Source organism: Epinephelus lanceolatus, chromosome 11 (genome assembly GCF_041903045.1).
Source record: "Epinephelus lanceolatus isolate andai-2023 chromosome 11, ASM4190304v1, whole genome shotgun sequence".
Lineage (NCBI taxonomy): Eukaryota > Metazoa > Chordata > Actinopteri > Perciformes > Serranidae > Epinephelus > Epinephelus lanceolatus.
Window position 1 is genome coordinate 12,770,639 of NC_135744.1, and position 16,921 is coordinate 12,787,559.

Genomic DNA, 16,921 nt, shown 5'->3' on the forward strand with positions numbered 1-16,921 from the left:
TGTTTCAGCCTCACTGTGCTGCTCTGGATTCACTGCTGCCACAATACCATCACTGTATGCACGGCTGACTGGAGATCAGTGGGAGAAAGCTAAAATATAAAGTGATGAAATGCCTCCTGAATATCACCGACGCTATCAGGGAACTTCAGTGTAACACCAGGGGCGGGATGTTCTGCATGTGGGTCATTGTAAAAGGATTAATGTGACAGAGATTATAGTGTGACGGAAACTTGGAGGTCCAGTGTTTAGGATTTAGTGGCATCTAGCAATAAGGTCGCAGATCTGAAACTTCGCCTGTGTGCCAAATGTGTAGGACAACTATGGTCATTGACAGGAAATGTGAGTGTTTGCCCGTTCGCAATTTTGCAAATCCTAGGATGGTGAAGGAACCACCTACCCTAGTCTCCCTATGACTTGCCAGCCATCGTTGCCTTTGTTGGTTAGACTGGTTAGGTTTAGGCAAGAGGAGGATTGGTTAAGGTTAGAGTAAGAATGTCAGAGTAAGCCACTCAGAGGCAGAGTAATTCAGGATTTATACTTCTGCGTCATATCAACGCAGTACCTATGGCGCTGTACCCAACACTGTAGCCTGACATGCACCTCCCCAGAAATGTAACTACACGTCGCAGCGACGCAGACCTCCTGTCTGTTTCTGTAAGCTGAAACCATTTCCCTCAGTGGAAACAAAGCTTGAAATTTACTTTAATTTCACAGATAAGAAACAATAAATTGAAAAGACAATAAAGCCTCCAGGAAAATAGCATTTTAAATCGCGTGTGTGATTTATCCTGGCTTCATATGAGCAGAGGAAATCTCCGCTTGTCGCTAGGCTAATTTATACAATGTAAAATGCCATAGGCTTGTGCTAATAACGTTAGCATGTTGTATTTGTATGGAAACACGTTTGGTATAAGACAGTTGTTTTGTCGGTGAACCTTGTGAGTTGTAATGGAGCAGAATTTTGTAACGTTACCTTTGTTAAATGTTGCTGTTGTCCCTGGCTGAAATATGAGTAGAGGAAAAGTTCACTAGCTGCTAGGCTAATTTATACAATGTAAAATGCCATAGGCTTGTGCTAATAACGTTAGCATGTTATATTTGTGGGGAAAATGTGTCCAGATAAAGACAAGTGTTTGTCTGTGAATGCTGCGAGTTATAGTGAAGCTGATTTGTGGACTTGTCTCTATTAAGCCATGTTTAATGTGTGTTTGATGTGTGCTGTTAATCAACCAAACTTTACAGCACTTCATAGAAACCCTGCTGCCGACTTTGGGAGGTGTTACTGCAGCGAACACACCCCTGCACAATTTGAGATGCTCACAACGGTGAATGGCCCACCTTAAGGTGTAGCCAACATACTGTAGCTTACACAGCTATGGTGGCTACACCTTAAGGTGGGCCAATCCTTCCCCATCCTAAGATTCCCATACTCGCTGCCCATTCTGGGCTACTGTAGAAACAACATGGCACACTGTGGAGGAGAAAAAAAACCTCTATTGAACAACAATAGGTTCCTGCAAGAATGTTGGGCCCTGGCACTTTCGTGCTTGGGCCCTAATTAAGTAAATCATTAAACTACTGACATTCAGACAAAGGCTTTACTTACTTAATTTCTTTATTAAAAAATTACAGTATTTTACCAAAGGAAAACAGAATTACATTGCACTGCACAGTCAGTACGTTGACATGACACTAGAGAAAATTGATTTTTTTGTGTCAGTCTGACTAAAACCAGATTTTTAAAATAAATGTTAACATGTTAGTCCCACTTAAATAGTACTAAATTGAATTTCGCAAAGTCGGATTAACACACCAATATAATATGATTGGGAGTTTAATTCCTCCTACATGTATACAGTCAATCAGACCCAAACTGGCCGAGGCGCTCTGAGCATGCTCCACATTTTCCGCCCCGGGCTTTGACCTGGAAGTTGAAGGCATTAAATGCATGAGAAAAAGAAGCCGGTAACAACATGATGCAATCTACATCCAGAGCTGTGACTTTTTGGACGGACCAAAACCAGTTAGCTGCTAGCTAACCATAGCTAACTTGTTCGTCCATTGTTTGGTCTGTGACGTAATAGGTCAACTGGAAAACGGTCCAATACTAACAAGCTGAAAGGGGGCATATCTCCACCTATCGTAGAGGAGTCGGACATACTTGGGTCAATAAATGGATTCCCCTACCGTGCTTGTATACTGGGACAAGGACAGTAGTCCAGTTAAATGGCCTAGTTGAGCTGTAACTCCACTTCACTGTGCATGTAAGCGTACTGAGTGTGCCACATGGTCATTTTCAGATATAAAGGTTGCTCTGAATGTTGGTGGTTCTGACAAATTTGCGAAGGACGTCTGTGCTCGGAGACGTGTCCAACTGAGGGGACAGAGAGAGAAAACAGGAGATCAAAGTGTTAACAATGAGGAGAACATGGAAAGACTTCAGATACATTTTAGTTGTTCTCTGACGTTTAAATATAAAAAGAAAAGCAGCTCACCTGTATGGACTTGCCAAGGTTTGTAAGTGCAGGCTTGAAGGTCTCCATGGTGACAGAGTCAGGGCCGATGACATCACTGTAACACTGGTAAACAACAGTGGCGATGCGGTGGACCTCGCAGTGGTTCAGTACTGATGAAACAGCATAAAAGAAGAAGAATGCAAGGTTATCCAACGACCAGAATATGAATCAGAACGGCTGAGGCCTTTGAGTATCTGTAAGTGCACCAGCACCAAAATGACCAAATCAGGATAAAGGACTGTGTGAGCTCAGAGAGTGGAGAGGACCACTAATGGCACTACATTTCATTCAGTTGGCAGATGCTTCTGTCCAAAGAGACTTTTCCCCCCACATACACACATCAGGAGCAATTTGGGATTCAGTGTCTCGCTCAAGGACAATTGAGCAAAGTAGAGAATCAAACCCAGCCAAAGCTGGATTTATAGTCCACACAAGGGGTTAACAGGTGTCCCCAATATCCTGCTGTGTGTTTACACTCTGTCATTTACATCCAGGTGACATTATGTCACTTTCAGGATGACTGCTCTGCAATTGCAGCATTTTAGCTCATAAATTCATAGTGAGCAGTGATCAGAGTGAGGTCTGCAGTGTCATACTTTTGCTCCACGTGTATACTGAAAAGATGAAGCCTACAGAGTCTTCTGTCAACTTGCTTTATGTTGGCATAAGTATCAACAGTCTGTGCCGGTGTGTACTTTAGATCACGCCTAATAACCTCGGTGAAAATGAAGTTTCTACTTTCCTGGCAGACGTTATTGGAGGACACACATTCTTTCAGACTGCATTTTAAACCAGCCACAGAACACATCCCCTCTCTATCATGCACAGACTCTGCCCTACTATCAACAGGGTTCCTACAAACTTTCAAAACGTTACCATGACTTTTCAAGGAATCACAGTGGTGCAGTCATGGCACTGCCGCCTCACAGCAAGAGGATTCTGGGTTCATATCCACCGGCTGTCCAGGGCCCTTCTGTGTATAGTTTGCAGGCTTTTCGAGCTCTATCCACTTGCACTGTTTCCACGTTCACACAGAGTGTCCACCACATTAAGAGCAGTCCCAAACCAACCAGCGAGGACTGGAAGTGGGTTATAAAACCCTCCAACACAGGCCTGCACCGATGCCGACTTACTGACCATGTGCAATGCAAAACTGTGTTTGTCATGGAAGAGGCTCCGTACAAATCAAGTTCCAAGCGAATACCCTGAGAAATGTAAACTGTACAAACTAAGACAGACATTTGATATTGTCGTAAAGATGTTGTCAATGTAAGGCTACGTTGAGGATCAAATATACACCTCTCTGGTCTCTATAAAACAGTAGTCATGTTTTCTTTACAGTAAAGTGTAACGAACTGTTGCAAAAGGAGCAGCTTAAAAACATCAGAGTGAAAAACAATAATATGTTCAAGAAAGTAAAATACAAGAAATGTCACAAGTACATCTCGGGGATACATTTTATATTCCTTTAGAGCTGCAACTAACAATTATTTTCATTGTCAACTAATCTGTCGATTGTTTCGATTAGTCGACTAATAATTTTATCGAAAATTGTGTTAAAATGTTGAAAAATGTCGGTCTGTCTCCACCAAACCCAAAAATTATGTCATCTAATGTCTTGTTTCATACTCACGCCAAAGAGTTTTTAATTCACCGTCATGGGAGAGTGTGTAAAGCTGCAAATATTTGAATGTAAGAAGCTGCAATAAGAGTATTTTGGGGTACTTTTATAGTTCTTTTCGAGGAAAAATGACTCAAACCGATTAGTCGACTACTAAAATAGTCACCAATTATTTTAATAGTTGATTAGTCATCGTTTAGTCGACTAATCGTTGCAGCCCTATACCCCTTTATGTATTATTTATTTCTTTGTTTATTACTTTATTTGCTTATTTATTGATTAATTTATTTATTTGACTGGCAAAAGGATAATATGCACTACCAAAATTCTGGTAAACAGCAGCAGGAATCAAATAAATGTGATACAAATACAAATAAAGAACTTTAAATGGGAGTTCGAATAATGGGAGTATTATTACTTTTCTCCATGGTTACGACAGCTCCTTTTTCTTTCTCAGAGCGGCAAAGCGTGTCCCAAGGCTTGCTGCTGTGTTTACACTCTACACCTGAATGTAGGGAGCTTCATTAAGCTGTGAAGGTGACTACAAATGGAGTGACACTCTGAGACAGAGTGGGAGTGGTTACAGTCTGGTTTTGTAAAGGCCCTGCATGTTTTTTCCGTGTCAGTGTGGGTTTCCTCCAGGTGCTCCAGCTTCCTCCCACAGTCCTAAGACATGCAGATTAATTGGTGACTCTAAATTGTCCGTAGGTGTGAATGTGAGTGTGAATGGTTGTCTGTCTCTATGCATCAGCCCTGTGATAGTCTGGTGACCTGTCCAGGGTGAACCCTGCCTCTCACCCAATGGACCAGGATAAGCAGGTACGGAAAATGAATGAATGAATACAAAAGGAAAAGCCTGGCCGATGGATCCCAATTAATAATCCTTTTTACACAGAGAAGGCGCTATAGAGACGCTAAAAAGTCCCTCCTTTATGCTGCCTTTGCATTTTTACACAGAAGCAAACAACTGTGGCATCATGTTGCTCTAGTGTGTGATTTTAGACAGCATGCCGGCATCACGGAAGCAAAAGAGGCATGACATGTAACACAACAGTGTCGGCCTCTTGTGTGACATATAACATACATGTCAGCAGCGCTTCATGAACAGTAACAATGGCATTAACATGACAATTACGAACATTTACCGTCTCTGTTATATGGTGGTTGATCTTGTCCTCTGCTCAGAGGGTAAAGAGCTCCTGGACCTCATTGTTTTCCCAGTTTGCGGACATTTACAGCTGGTGTTTCTCTGCTTTGAGTTAGCTGCTAACTGCTATCAACTACTTTTTAAAATCTCCTGCAGTGGGTTGCACGCATAACATGTCGTCAAAATGTTACACTTGTGCCGTCCATGATGCCATTCTGCCAGCTGTCCCGTTTATACAGACCTTGTTTCGGTGCTGTCTATTACTATCTCCGATGCCGCCTTAAAGGTGAGACAACTCTGTCCCCTCATTCCGCACTTGTACTTTTTATACAGAACAGCAAGGCGACATAACAACACGATACTCCTGCCATGAACAGGCAGTGTAAAAGACGCTTTTGGTTTGATGCCATCTGCTGCCTTTTGTTGTGGTGTGCTTAGTTAAAGATCTACAGGCTTCAGTTGCAGAATAATAATCCTCGTTTTTCCCAATTTGCAGATATTTTCAGCTACTGTTCTTCTTCTTTGAGTTAGCTGCTAACAGCTGCTTTTTTAATCACCCACAGTGGGTTGCACACATAGCACGTCAAAACGTCGTACCCATCTTGCCCATGATACCATCCTTCCTGCTGTCTTGTTTATACAGACAATGTTTCAGCACTGTTACTACCTCACGTGGCAGCTTAAAGGTGAGACAACTCTGTCCCTCCACTCCGGGATCGTGTCTTATAGAACAGGGAGGTGGCATAACAGCACAATGTTCCTGCCGTGAACAGGCAGTGTTTAAGGGGCTAATGTGAGTTTTCAGACACCTGAAACACAGAAATTTGAAGTGTGGAAAATACCTGCAGCTGGAAGTCCAGTAACTATGTTGGGCTGCTCCAGTGACCTGCAGACAGGCTGACCACTGAAGGCACTGGTGTGGAGAGAGCGCAGGAAGGGAGCGGAGCTACTGCACACATAGTTTGCTGTCTTGTACTCAGCCACAGAGCTGTCTGACAGCACCGTCACATTCAGCTGTCTGTGCTGCAGACAGCCAAATACCTACGAGAGACAGAGACACACAACATCACCTTCACCACTGTGATCACCCCGAGAAATGCCCTGAATTTCTCTGCATAACAACACAATTTCATCACAGAGCCATCAACATGGTTCTGCTGTATAAACGTACCTTTTCTGTCCACTGGAAAAGCTGGTCCTCAGCTATGTAGCAAGTCACCTGGCAAACCAAAACCTTCAAAGAAAGAAACACAAGAGACATTTTACGCAACAGTCATAGATTAAAGACATGCTTAACTTTGTGTGAAACATACAGGTGTCACTTAAAGACAGGAAAGACTGATAATACAGATGGATGACAAATTAAAAAGTAAAAACTAACACATGAAAATGTTCTCATTTCACAGTTTGTACATCCTTGATTCCTTTCCTCTCCTCCTCTCCTTGCTTCTTAGTCCTTCCCACCTGAGATGCAAGCAGAGGAGGCAGAGAAGAGACACGAGGAGAGAGGAGTCCAGGAAAAAGGCATTTATCAAAATGGAGCTGTCATTTTAAAGTGGCAGAAATAATGTATATTCAAAACTTTTCCAAAAATTCTCTCAGGCCATAGAAAAACAGTTTTTCTAATTTTACTAATACATTTTTCAGGAATTTCTTGACTGTGGGAACCCTGATTGATTGCAGCCCTAAACCACACATACATACTCATACTGACAACCCCAACATAGCCCCTTTGTGTCCGGACCCCTTTTACATGTAATTTATACTCACCGGCCACTTTATTAGGTACACCTTCCTAGTACCGGGTTGGTTCCTTTTTAATTCTACGGGTCATAGATTCAACAAGGTGCTTAGGGTTGGGTACTGTTCATAACTGAACCGATACAGTACCGGTACCAGTATCTGGAATTCGGTACCGGTACCAAACGGTACCTTATTTCAGTACTTTTTAAAGTCTAAACTTCTCAGTTTCAACATTTTATTGAGAACATTTAGGAACAGTACTGCACGTTAACTTTTGTCTGCACATGCATTTATTTTGAAAATTCAATAAAACCATTTAATTAGAAATAAATACAATTCCTTAAATTGTGTTTCCCCTGCCTGCCTTGCACGTTGCGTCGCAAATATTACAGCGAGCACTGTCTCTGTCGACTGGCGTGAAGTGCAGCCAGACCTTGGACCGCTTTCGGCTCGCCATTGTTGCTGAGTCTGAGGTGCGAGTCATGTGCTCTCGCTCCACCTCCACCTCAGGTACCGAAATTTGGCACCGATTCATTTTAAGTGAATCAGTACTTGGTAGTACCGACGTGAATGTAAGTACAAAAAGTACAGAGTTTCGGTACCCAACCCTAAAGGTGCTGGAAACATTCCTCAGAGATTGTGGTCCATATTGACATGATGACATCACACAGTTGCTGCAGATTTGTCGGCTGCACATCCATGATGAGAATCTCCCGTTCCACCACATCCCAAAGGTGCTCTATTGGACTGAGATCTGGTCACTGTGGAGGCCATTGGAGTACAGTGAACTCATTGTCATGTTCAAGAAACCAGTTTGAGATGATCTGAGCTTTGTGACATGGTGCGTTATCCTGCTGGAAGTAGCCATCAGAAGATGGGTACACTGTGGTCATAAAGGGATGGACACGGTCAGCAACAATACTCAGGTAGGCTGTGGTCTTTAAACCATGCTCAGTTGGTACTAAGAAAATCTCCCCCACACCATTACACCACCAGCAGCAGCCTGAACCGTTGATACAAGGCAGGATGGATCCATGCTTCCATCTGAATGTGGTTTTTCCAATCTTCTATTGTCCAGTTTTGGTGAGCCCGTGTGAACTGTAGGCTCAGTTTCCTGTTGTTAGCTGACAGGAGTGGCACCTGGTGTGGTCTTCTGCTGTTGTAGCCCATCTGCTTCAAGGTTGGACGTGTTGTTCGTTCAGAGAAGGTCTTCTGCAGTAACCAGTGGTTATATGACTTCCTGTTGCCCTTCTATCATCTTGAACCAGTCTGGCCATTCTCCTCTGACCTCTGGCATCAACAAGGCATTTTGGCTCACTGGATATTTTCTCTTTTTGGGACCATCCTCTGTAAACCCTAAAGATGGTTGTGCTGAAAATCCCAATAAATACTCAGACCAGCCCGTCTGGCACCAACAACAATGCCACGTTCAGAGTCACTTAAATCAACTTTCTTCATCATTCAGATGCTCCGTTTGAACTTTAGCAGCTCGTCTTCACCATGTCTACATGACTGAATGCATTGAGCCACTGCTACGTGATTGGTTGATTAGAAATTTGAGATAATGAGCAGTTGAACAGGTGTACCTAATGAAAAGGCCAGTGAATGTCTATCCCCCTTGACTCTGAGTAACCTCTCTACTGTCCACTGTCAATAATAGGTTCATCACGATACAATATTATATCGATTCTTTGGACAAGGTTACAATATTTGCTGATACCACAAAGTCTGTGATGATATGATTTCTGAGATGAAAATGGTGACACAGACATGATCCAACTCAATGTACTGTTACACCCTGAGTCAATACAGGCAAACATGCACAAAATACACAGAGACACACACTCTCCAACCTATAGATGCTTTTAAATCATCATTAAACATTGAGGTTATGATAACGGGAATTTGAGTCCATCAGTACATTAATAGCTGACAGGTGTTGCAGTATGTGTTGTTCACAGCTGCTTCACACTGAATGAAAATCTTCTCCTTCCGCTCATTAAAACGCTGCAGCTGTCTGAAGGCAGCAGAACAGGAACGTGTGATAAATCTGACGCTTCACACACAGCCGTTAACTATGTTTATCTTGATTAAATCACGTGCAAACGACACCAGGCTGATAGAAAATAACCACACACACCTCCACACACACCAGACTGGTCGGTTATAACTCTGTGTTCTGACAGTTTGTGGAGGAGACTGCAGATTACGGCTCATTAATTCTGGATGTCACAGACTACTTTTTCAACTTCTGTAACTGAAGTGGGGTTTCATTTTATTCTTGAAACAGCTTCATTATGACATGATGTGAGAGGATTCATGCATTATATAAAGTGCTTCAACAAACTATTACTGTTTCTATGATTAATTCTTATTGTCATCAGAAGCATCTGCATTCCTTATGATGCTCCAATTAATTCAGGCTTGCTTTAATGTGTCGTCTGTTTGTAGCTTCACAATAAACTGTGCACAGCCATTACGATGCGCTCGAATTACACAAGGAAATAAACAAACAATTTACATAGACGATCAGGAGCAAACTCATTAAACTGAACGATTATTATTGAAGTTTACAACAGGTGCTTTCTGAGGCATTAATCAAACAGCACAAACACACGCTGCTCTGCTCAGTGTGTCACTCACTGATGGGTTGTCCTTGTGTCGGTAGAAAACGCACGCTGACTCCTCGCTGGTTTGCCCAGTTACAGCCCCGCTCCTCTCGTTCCACACGGATGCATGCCCCACTGCGTCCCAGTTTTCAGAGGTGAGGACGTACGCTGACAGACACCCTGTGGAGACAGACCGACATTAAAATTACACACCTCTTCTCACAGCAGACATCGGGACAGGTCTAACTACTTTCATTTAGAGCTGATACAATTCATAGATTGATCATCTGACAGAAAATTAATTGGCAACTGTTTTGATAATTGATGATCGTTGAACAGAAGAGATAGTGGTGGACTTTTAGGAGGATGGCGTATGATCACTCTCGCTGTCCATAAACGGCTGCACAGTGGAGAGGGTCAGGACTACTAAGTTCCAGGGTGTGAACATCTCTGATGACCTCACCTTGGGTCTCATTTACAAATCTATGCGTAGGATCCATGCTTAAATTGTATGTACGGACAAAAGCCAAAAATTTCTACAATCAGGCTTCCACCTCACCATCTGTGTCTCCAAAATGTCTGTAAGCACGGGTCAAAGTTTCTATAGATTGCAGCTTTTGTGCGGGAAGTGGCGTACGCCTCTTTCAAGCCTCGTTACGGCATACACAATGTTTAATGAGACTCCTGGGCACTATTTCAGAAAGCAGGATTAGTGAAAACTCTGAGTATGTTGAGCCTTCACTCATCTCAGTTCAGTGTAACCCAACCCGAGTCAGTTACTATAGCAACATACTCAGTAAAGCAAACCTACTGGCTCACTGAGCATGAAGCAGGAAGGAGAGACATAGCATGTGAATAAAGTTGTCGTGTTTTAAGGATTTACGGCAACAGATATTAAGTGTAACGTCGAGCTGCTTTAATGCTGAACAACATTATAATTGACGAAGCTTTTCCACAGCCAACAACACAAGATACAGAACTTCAGCTCAAACTACTTCCTGTTACCAACCTTTCAAAATAAGAGCATGATGCAATGTATTGAATACCACCACAAAAGTTGTGAGGGACAATTTATTCAGAGGCTGTAGCATCCAGAGAAGGTGATTAGACCCAGTTTGGACGTCTTATCTTTCCCGGAGGAGTGTCTATATGAAAAATACAGTTTCACCTCACACTCTATCATTTATCTAACAATCTGTTCCACCCACATGTATCAAATATTACACAGTGGATTTACATTATCATTGCAGCAAATTTTATGCACTGCTCTTTGATTCTTTTCTTTATAAAATCACAGACACTGAAAACATCAGCGAGGCAGCGGTGTGTCGGGCTGTAAGAAAAGTGTTTCTGGCTCTGAAAAGACTTTTGCCCGTTTTTGTGGTTTTCCCTGAACATAAATCAAAATGGATCATCAAAGAGGAATTCCACAGAACTGCAGGTTTGTCAGTGTTAATAAGAAATTAATCTACGTGGACACATGACGCAGTGATTCATGAATACTTTTCATATATTCAAAGATTCCGCAGTGTAATTGGCTCATTTATGGGACTCAACATCCCATAATAGCTCCATCTGAGCATAAAGGAGATTGCGTGAATTGGAAGTCATTTCACAGCGATTCAATTAACCTCAGCCTTTTATTGACAGAATATTAGTATAAGCAAAACTTTTACCAGTCTGTACAATATCTTTGTGTTTGATGTTGAGTCACTGCCCAGTGTGTTTGGGCTCCATCCGATTACAGCTGAATAAGAGGACATAGCAAATGATATTAAAATACATGAACACTGTTACGATATAAAAATGTTCTATATTCTCTGTATATTAGACGCATTAACGCATCACATTATATAACATCATTTTCCCATGACAACTCACGCTGTTTAGCTGCAGCATTAGATGTTTTGGGGTTATTTGAAGACATGTTCAAAGTCTTTATTCATGGTCAATAAAATTCAGTTGGGCTGAAACAAGTGGCTCTGCTTTTAACTCCACTTTCTGCCACTGAGAATCATGTTACCTGCACTCCACTGATGATGGCTTGTGGTGCTCACCGTGAACGAGCTTCCCTCAGGCTGAACAAACTCAGAGCTGATTGAGCTAATTCTGATCACCTGTTGTGGAACTGAAAACTCAGAGTTTCCCAGCTCAGGCTCCGTCAGCTCGGAGATCAGGATTAGGCACAGAGTTTGTTGAGCCTGCTTTCTGAAACTGAAACCAGGGCCTTGGTCTCTTAGCTGTGTGAAAAGCTCAACAACGCCTCCACTTCCTTTGAAGACTGAAGAGAGCCAGCTTACCGCCGCCTGTCCTCGCCATGTTCTACAGAGGCACTGTGGAACGTCTCCTGACCTGCTGCATCACAGTATGATATTGAAACAACAAAACATGTGAGTGAAAGACCCTGCAACGAATTGTTAGAGCTGCAGAGAGGATCATCGGGGTTTCTCTTCCCACCATCCAAGAGGCGGTGCACACGCAGAGCCTTTGCAACTGTAAAAGACCCCTCCGTCTGTTCTCCCCTCTGCCATCAGCCAAAAAGTTCCACAGCATCAGAACCTGTTCCACAAGGTTCTGCAACAGCTTTTCCCCACAAGCTGTTAGATTTTTTTAACACTTTGCTGCCATCCACATGATGAGGGCTCATACACAGCATGGATATTTACTGTATGACCACTACTTTATTATCCTGCAAAAGTGTTTTTAATAAACTCTGAAACAAATTTTAACTGTTATCCAGATCATCATTTTGCTGATTTATCAGTTCATTACTATGCAATTTATTTCTCCACACTTACCTATCTTTATTCTTATGAGTATTCACAATGTACTTTATTGCACTTTAATGTTGTCCTGTCCACGTTAAATGTTGTGTTTGCTATGTGCTCTTTACTGCATTCATGGATTCAAAAATTAAATTGTTCCAACTTCTCAACTGTGAGGATTTTCTGCTTTAATTTGATGTATGCGGTGGTAAAATGAATACATTAAGGTTTTAGACTATAACATGTCTTCCTAACACACAGCGAGCGAGCGAGGTCTGACAGATGGAGCCCGAAAATTGTCCAGATATACTGTTAGTGATGTCACAGCATGAGGAGTTTATTTAATCTAAGATACTGGGTGTTAAGGCCCTGACACACTAAGGCCACGGTCAGTGTTTTCCTGCACTGTCGCCCCTTGTTGGCTTTTTTTCAGTCGATTCAGCATGTTGAATCAGCGTCAGAGACAGTGGAGCCTGTAAGTGAATAAAATCACTCTGATTGGCTCTTTGAACTCTTTAGCAGAAATGTTTCCTGGTGGTTTGTGTTATTGTTCAGTGATGCACAGTAAGTATGTTCTGTTCTTTCAGCGTTGTATTGTTAATGTGCTAAATGGCCAACTAGGCTAACTAACTACAGACTACTGACACCTGCTGGTGTTGAGTTATTCATCCTTTATCTCACGCAGTTGCAGATCATACATGCTGGTTGGCCAATTGTTATAATCTTTGCAGTGTGTTCATGTTAAGGCTGTGCACTTAATCGTCTGGTGATCGCGATTATGATTTTGAGGTCTGGAGATGTTATTTTGTCTTCTACAGAAGCCGTGCATGCGTAATACCGCCTGGTGAACTACGAATAATGCGAGGGGCAGGTGATCGCGGAAGATTTCAAAAACAGCGTGCGGAAAATGGCAGAGGGAGAGCGAGAGAGGTTGCGCACGTGTCTGTGTGTGTGCGCACATCGGGTCCGAACTCCTCTGTGCGTGATACAGAAAGCAGAGGAGAATTGTAAACGTGCGACCACGTAGAGACAGAAATGACATGCCATCGTGTAAACAATATAAGCCATCACGTGCGTCGCATAATCGTTTGCATAATCAGGGTTTCAATTTTAACCAAAATAATTGTAATTATGATTTTTTTCCATAATTGAGCAACCCTAGTTCATGTGCAACTTTTTTGGCCGAGACACAGGCGACGTGAGGCAACGCAACAGTTGGCTTTCATTGCTGCTAGTTCTCTGATGTCAGTTTGGTGTGTCTCATCACAGGTAATGTAGCAGACAGGAGAGTTGCAACACTGGAAGCAGCCACTTACTGGAAGCGTTGTGTCCCACAGCGAGGATGAAGTCTGAACACTGCAACTTGTTTCCGGACTTCAGCGACTCGGAGACGTCAGGGCTCCAGTGCAAATGAACCTCCCTGATAAAAGACGTGCGTTAGAGAAGAAAGAACAGTTGTGGAAAAACACTGTGCACCTAAAATATTTATTAAATCCATCAGGGTAGCAGGTGCCTGAAAATAACGCCATTACGTCCTTGAATCAATTATTTGCAAACAGGTTTCTTCAGCACTGTTCACCTTACCAACATTGTTATGGTCTTATTTCTCAGGTTTTTACTCAAACTTTAATGTTAACACAACCTCTGTCTACTTAAATTAATCTTCTTGACCACAATAACCAGAACACCCTCCCCTAAACAGTGGTGTACATTTGTTCAAACATTAAGTAGGAGCATTTTGAGGTATCTGAACTTGTTCATGTAATGCTTCTTTGTACTTCTACTCCAGAACAATTCAGGTGGAAATATTATATTTTTCACTCCACTATATAAAAATATTTGACAGCTGCAGTCAAGACAGGACTGCCAACCGTGCAACCTGAGGCCCATAAAGCTCAGGGTTCACTGTGTGTGATCATTCAACTGTAACTTTATTTGGAAATATGCACCACTGAAGTACTTTATCAACTGCCATGATGACGGCCTTATGGTGAAACTGTTTTAAAATAAGTGTGACATGCCTTTTACATTCAGAAGAGGTGCTAATTCAACTTTATGATCACTTTATGATCGTAGTTTGTGGTGCTGTTGAGCTGTCCTGCATTATACAGAGAGGTATTTCTGTTATTACACCTGCCGTAAATGGGGTGGACAAAAAAACGGAAACACCCGTCATTATAGCAGCACAAACCACAGCCCCAAAAATGAAAGTAAAGATGCATCAACACTCTAAATCAGCTTCAACTACAATTACAACATTATAACATTCAGGTAGGATTTACTGCAATACTGGTGCCTTAGACTGTAGTAGTTCAAACTGAGTGTACCTAATTAACTGGCAACTGAATGTATGTCTTTGCTGACAAATGCTGATAAAACCTGTAATAACACAGATCCATTACTTGGTCTTGGTTTTATTCATTTGTCTTTTTCATTTCCTGGTGTGTGTGTGTGTGTGTGTGTGTTTTACTGCCATTGCTGTCATTAGTTTTATTATATCATTATCATTTATTTTATTCACGTTGGTCTTTCTTGTTTATCTTCCCCCTGACTTTTCTTGTTTTTAACTTCCTCACTTTTATTTTTTTCTAACGGGATTTGCTGCCTCAATCCTCAGTGATGTCCTCTTTGAAAAGACCAAACTGATTGGAAAAAAAATAAAATAAAATAAATTAAAATATTAAATAATAAAATAAAACATATCTACCATTGTTGCTGTTAGTTTTATTGTCATATAATTAATTTACTTTGGTTGTTCTTGATTATTTTCTACTGCCTTTTCTTATTTTTTAACTTTGCTTTTTTTAATCGTCTGTTATATTATCTTTGCACACACTGAAAAGAGAAAAGAAAAGAAAATAATAATAATAATTATAATAATAATGATAATAAATTAAAAAAAAACAAAAATTCGACCATTGTTGCTATTAGTTTAATTTCATCAATATCATATAATTAATTTGTACATGTTGAGGAGAATATTGCTTTGGAATAAAATAAAATAAAATAATAAAAGATAAAATAAAATTAGTACCTACCATTGTTGCTATGAGTTACATTATCATATAATTAATTTATTTTGGTCTTTCACATTAATTTCTTTTCTTTTTTTTAACTTTTTTTTTTTTTACTAATTAAAATTGTCTCTCATAATACTTTGTCATTATCCTCTTGTACACCTCAAAGAAAAAAACAGATTGTAAAAAGAAGAAACAAATAAACAAAATCATAGAAAATAATAATAAAAATGAAAGATAAAAATGTCAACTGCTGTTATTACATGATTATCATATAATTATTTTATTTATTTCTAATTTATTCTTCTCCTACCTTTCCTAATTTTTAACTTTGCTTTTATGTCCTTTCTACAGATTGGAAAAAACAGAGAAATAAATAAAATAACAAAAAATAAAATAAAAAATATATCTATCATTGTTGCTATTAATTTTATGACATCATTATCACATCATAAATTTACTTTGGGTTTTCTTTTTATTCTTCTCCTACCTTTTTCTAAATTTTTAACTTTAACTTTGTTTTTATTTTCTTCCAATAACAAAGTCTGTCTTAATTAATTAATGTCTTATTTCCTCTTTGTACACATTGAACATAATAAACAGATTGGAAAAAATAAAGATATAAATAAAATGATTTTTAAAAATGATTTTAAAAAAATATCCCTGTATCTATAACTACATTATAGTATGTTAGGTGGTGTAATAATAGGGATGGGCGTTAAAGTGTTAACGTTATTCAAATATCATGTGTCATGTTAGCTAGCTACCTCAGATGCTAAATAACGTTATATCAAAGAGTGGCGGGAGATATTAACAAAGGGAAATATAAAGATGAAGGCCACATATAATTTCACGTATTAAAAGTAATTTCTAAATCTTTATTGAGCGTTAATTAATATAATATTTCCACGCTTTCTGACTCCCTGTCTCCATGCTAACGTTAGCATGCTAACATTATTTACCTCTTTTCCTCCAGCTCTCTGCGGATTTCTTCATCTTCTTCGTTTTCATCGAGCTCCTCTTCATCTTCCTCCACGGCCCGAGAGTACACCGACAAAACTTCACCGAAAAACGTCGCCATAATCACGAGGTTTCCTGGGGAAAACGAAAGTTTGGCTAGTGGTTCAGACCTGCAGCCATGACACACATCCGCCACTTCCGCCGGAAGCGACACCCCTTCAAATTAAAAACCTCAAACCTGGAATCCTTCAGAATAAAAAATTCAGCAAAACTGGACAAAAGCTAATCTCTCAAAACAGATTCTGCAATTTACATTGGAAGAAAAAAATTTTTTTTTCTTTTTTTTTTTACCGATGGATTTCCAGATTGGACAAAAGCAAACAATATAATATAATATAATATAATATAATATAATATAATATAATATAATATAATATAATATTTTAAAAATCTCTCTTTCAAGAGTGTCCTGGCCAGGACCGGCAGTAACATCAGTTAGACAACATAGCACAAAAATACAAAATCAAAATATGCAAATCCAAA

The 16,921-nt window shown here is 40.4% G+C and overlaps 1 protein-coding gene across 1 annotated transcript; it reads right to left on the reverse strand.

Annotated features, from left to right (window-relative positions):
* Window positions 1-1,597: 1,597 nt before the first annotated feature.
* psmg1 (proteasome (prosome, macropain) assembly chaperone 1) lies at window positions 1,598-16,587 on the reverse strand. Its single transcript, XM_033610846.2, has 7 exons — window positions 16,381-16,587; window positions 13,718-13,821; window positions 9,671-9,816; window positions 6,456-6,518; window positions 6,127-6,325; window positions 2,496-2,626; window positions 1,598-2,374 (listed from the first exon to the last, which is right to left on the reverse strand). The coding sequence occupies exons 1-7, from the start codon at window positions 16,497-16,499 to the stop codon at window positions 2,297-2,299; spliced, it is 840 nt and encodes a 279-aa protein (XP_033466737.1). The 5' UTR covers window positions 16,500-16,587; the 3' UTR covers window positions 1,598-2,296.
* Between the last annotated feature and the right edge of the window lie 334 nt (window positions 16,588-16,921).

Bases quoted from the DNA above. Each gene is read 5' to 3' on its own strand.
- psmg1 (XM_033610846.2), bottom strand. From the start codon at position 16,499: ATGGCGACGTTTTTCGGTGAAGTTTTGTCGGTGTACTCTCGGGCCGTG. The intron at 9,817-13,717 runs GTAAGTGGCTGC...CTGTCTCCACAG, and splicing joins TGTGGGACACAACGCTTCCA to GGTGTCTGTCAGCGTACGTC. The intron at 6,326-6,455 runs GTACGTTTATAC...TGTCTCTCGTAG, and splicing joins TTTTCCAGTGGACAGAAAAG to GTATTTGGCTGTCTGCAGCA.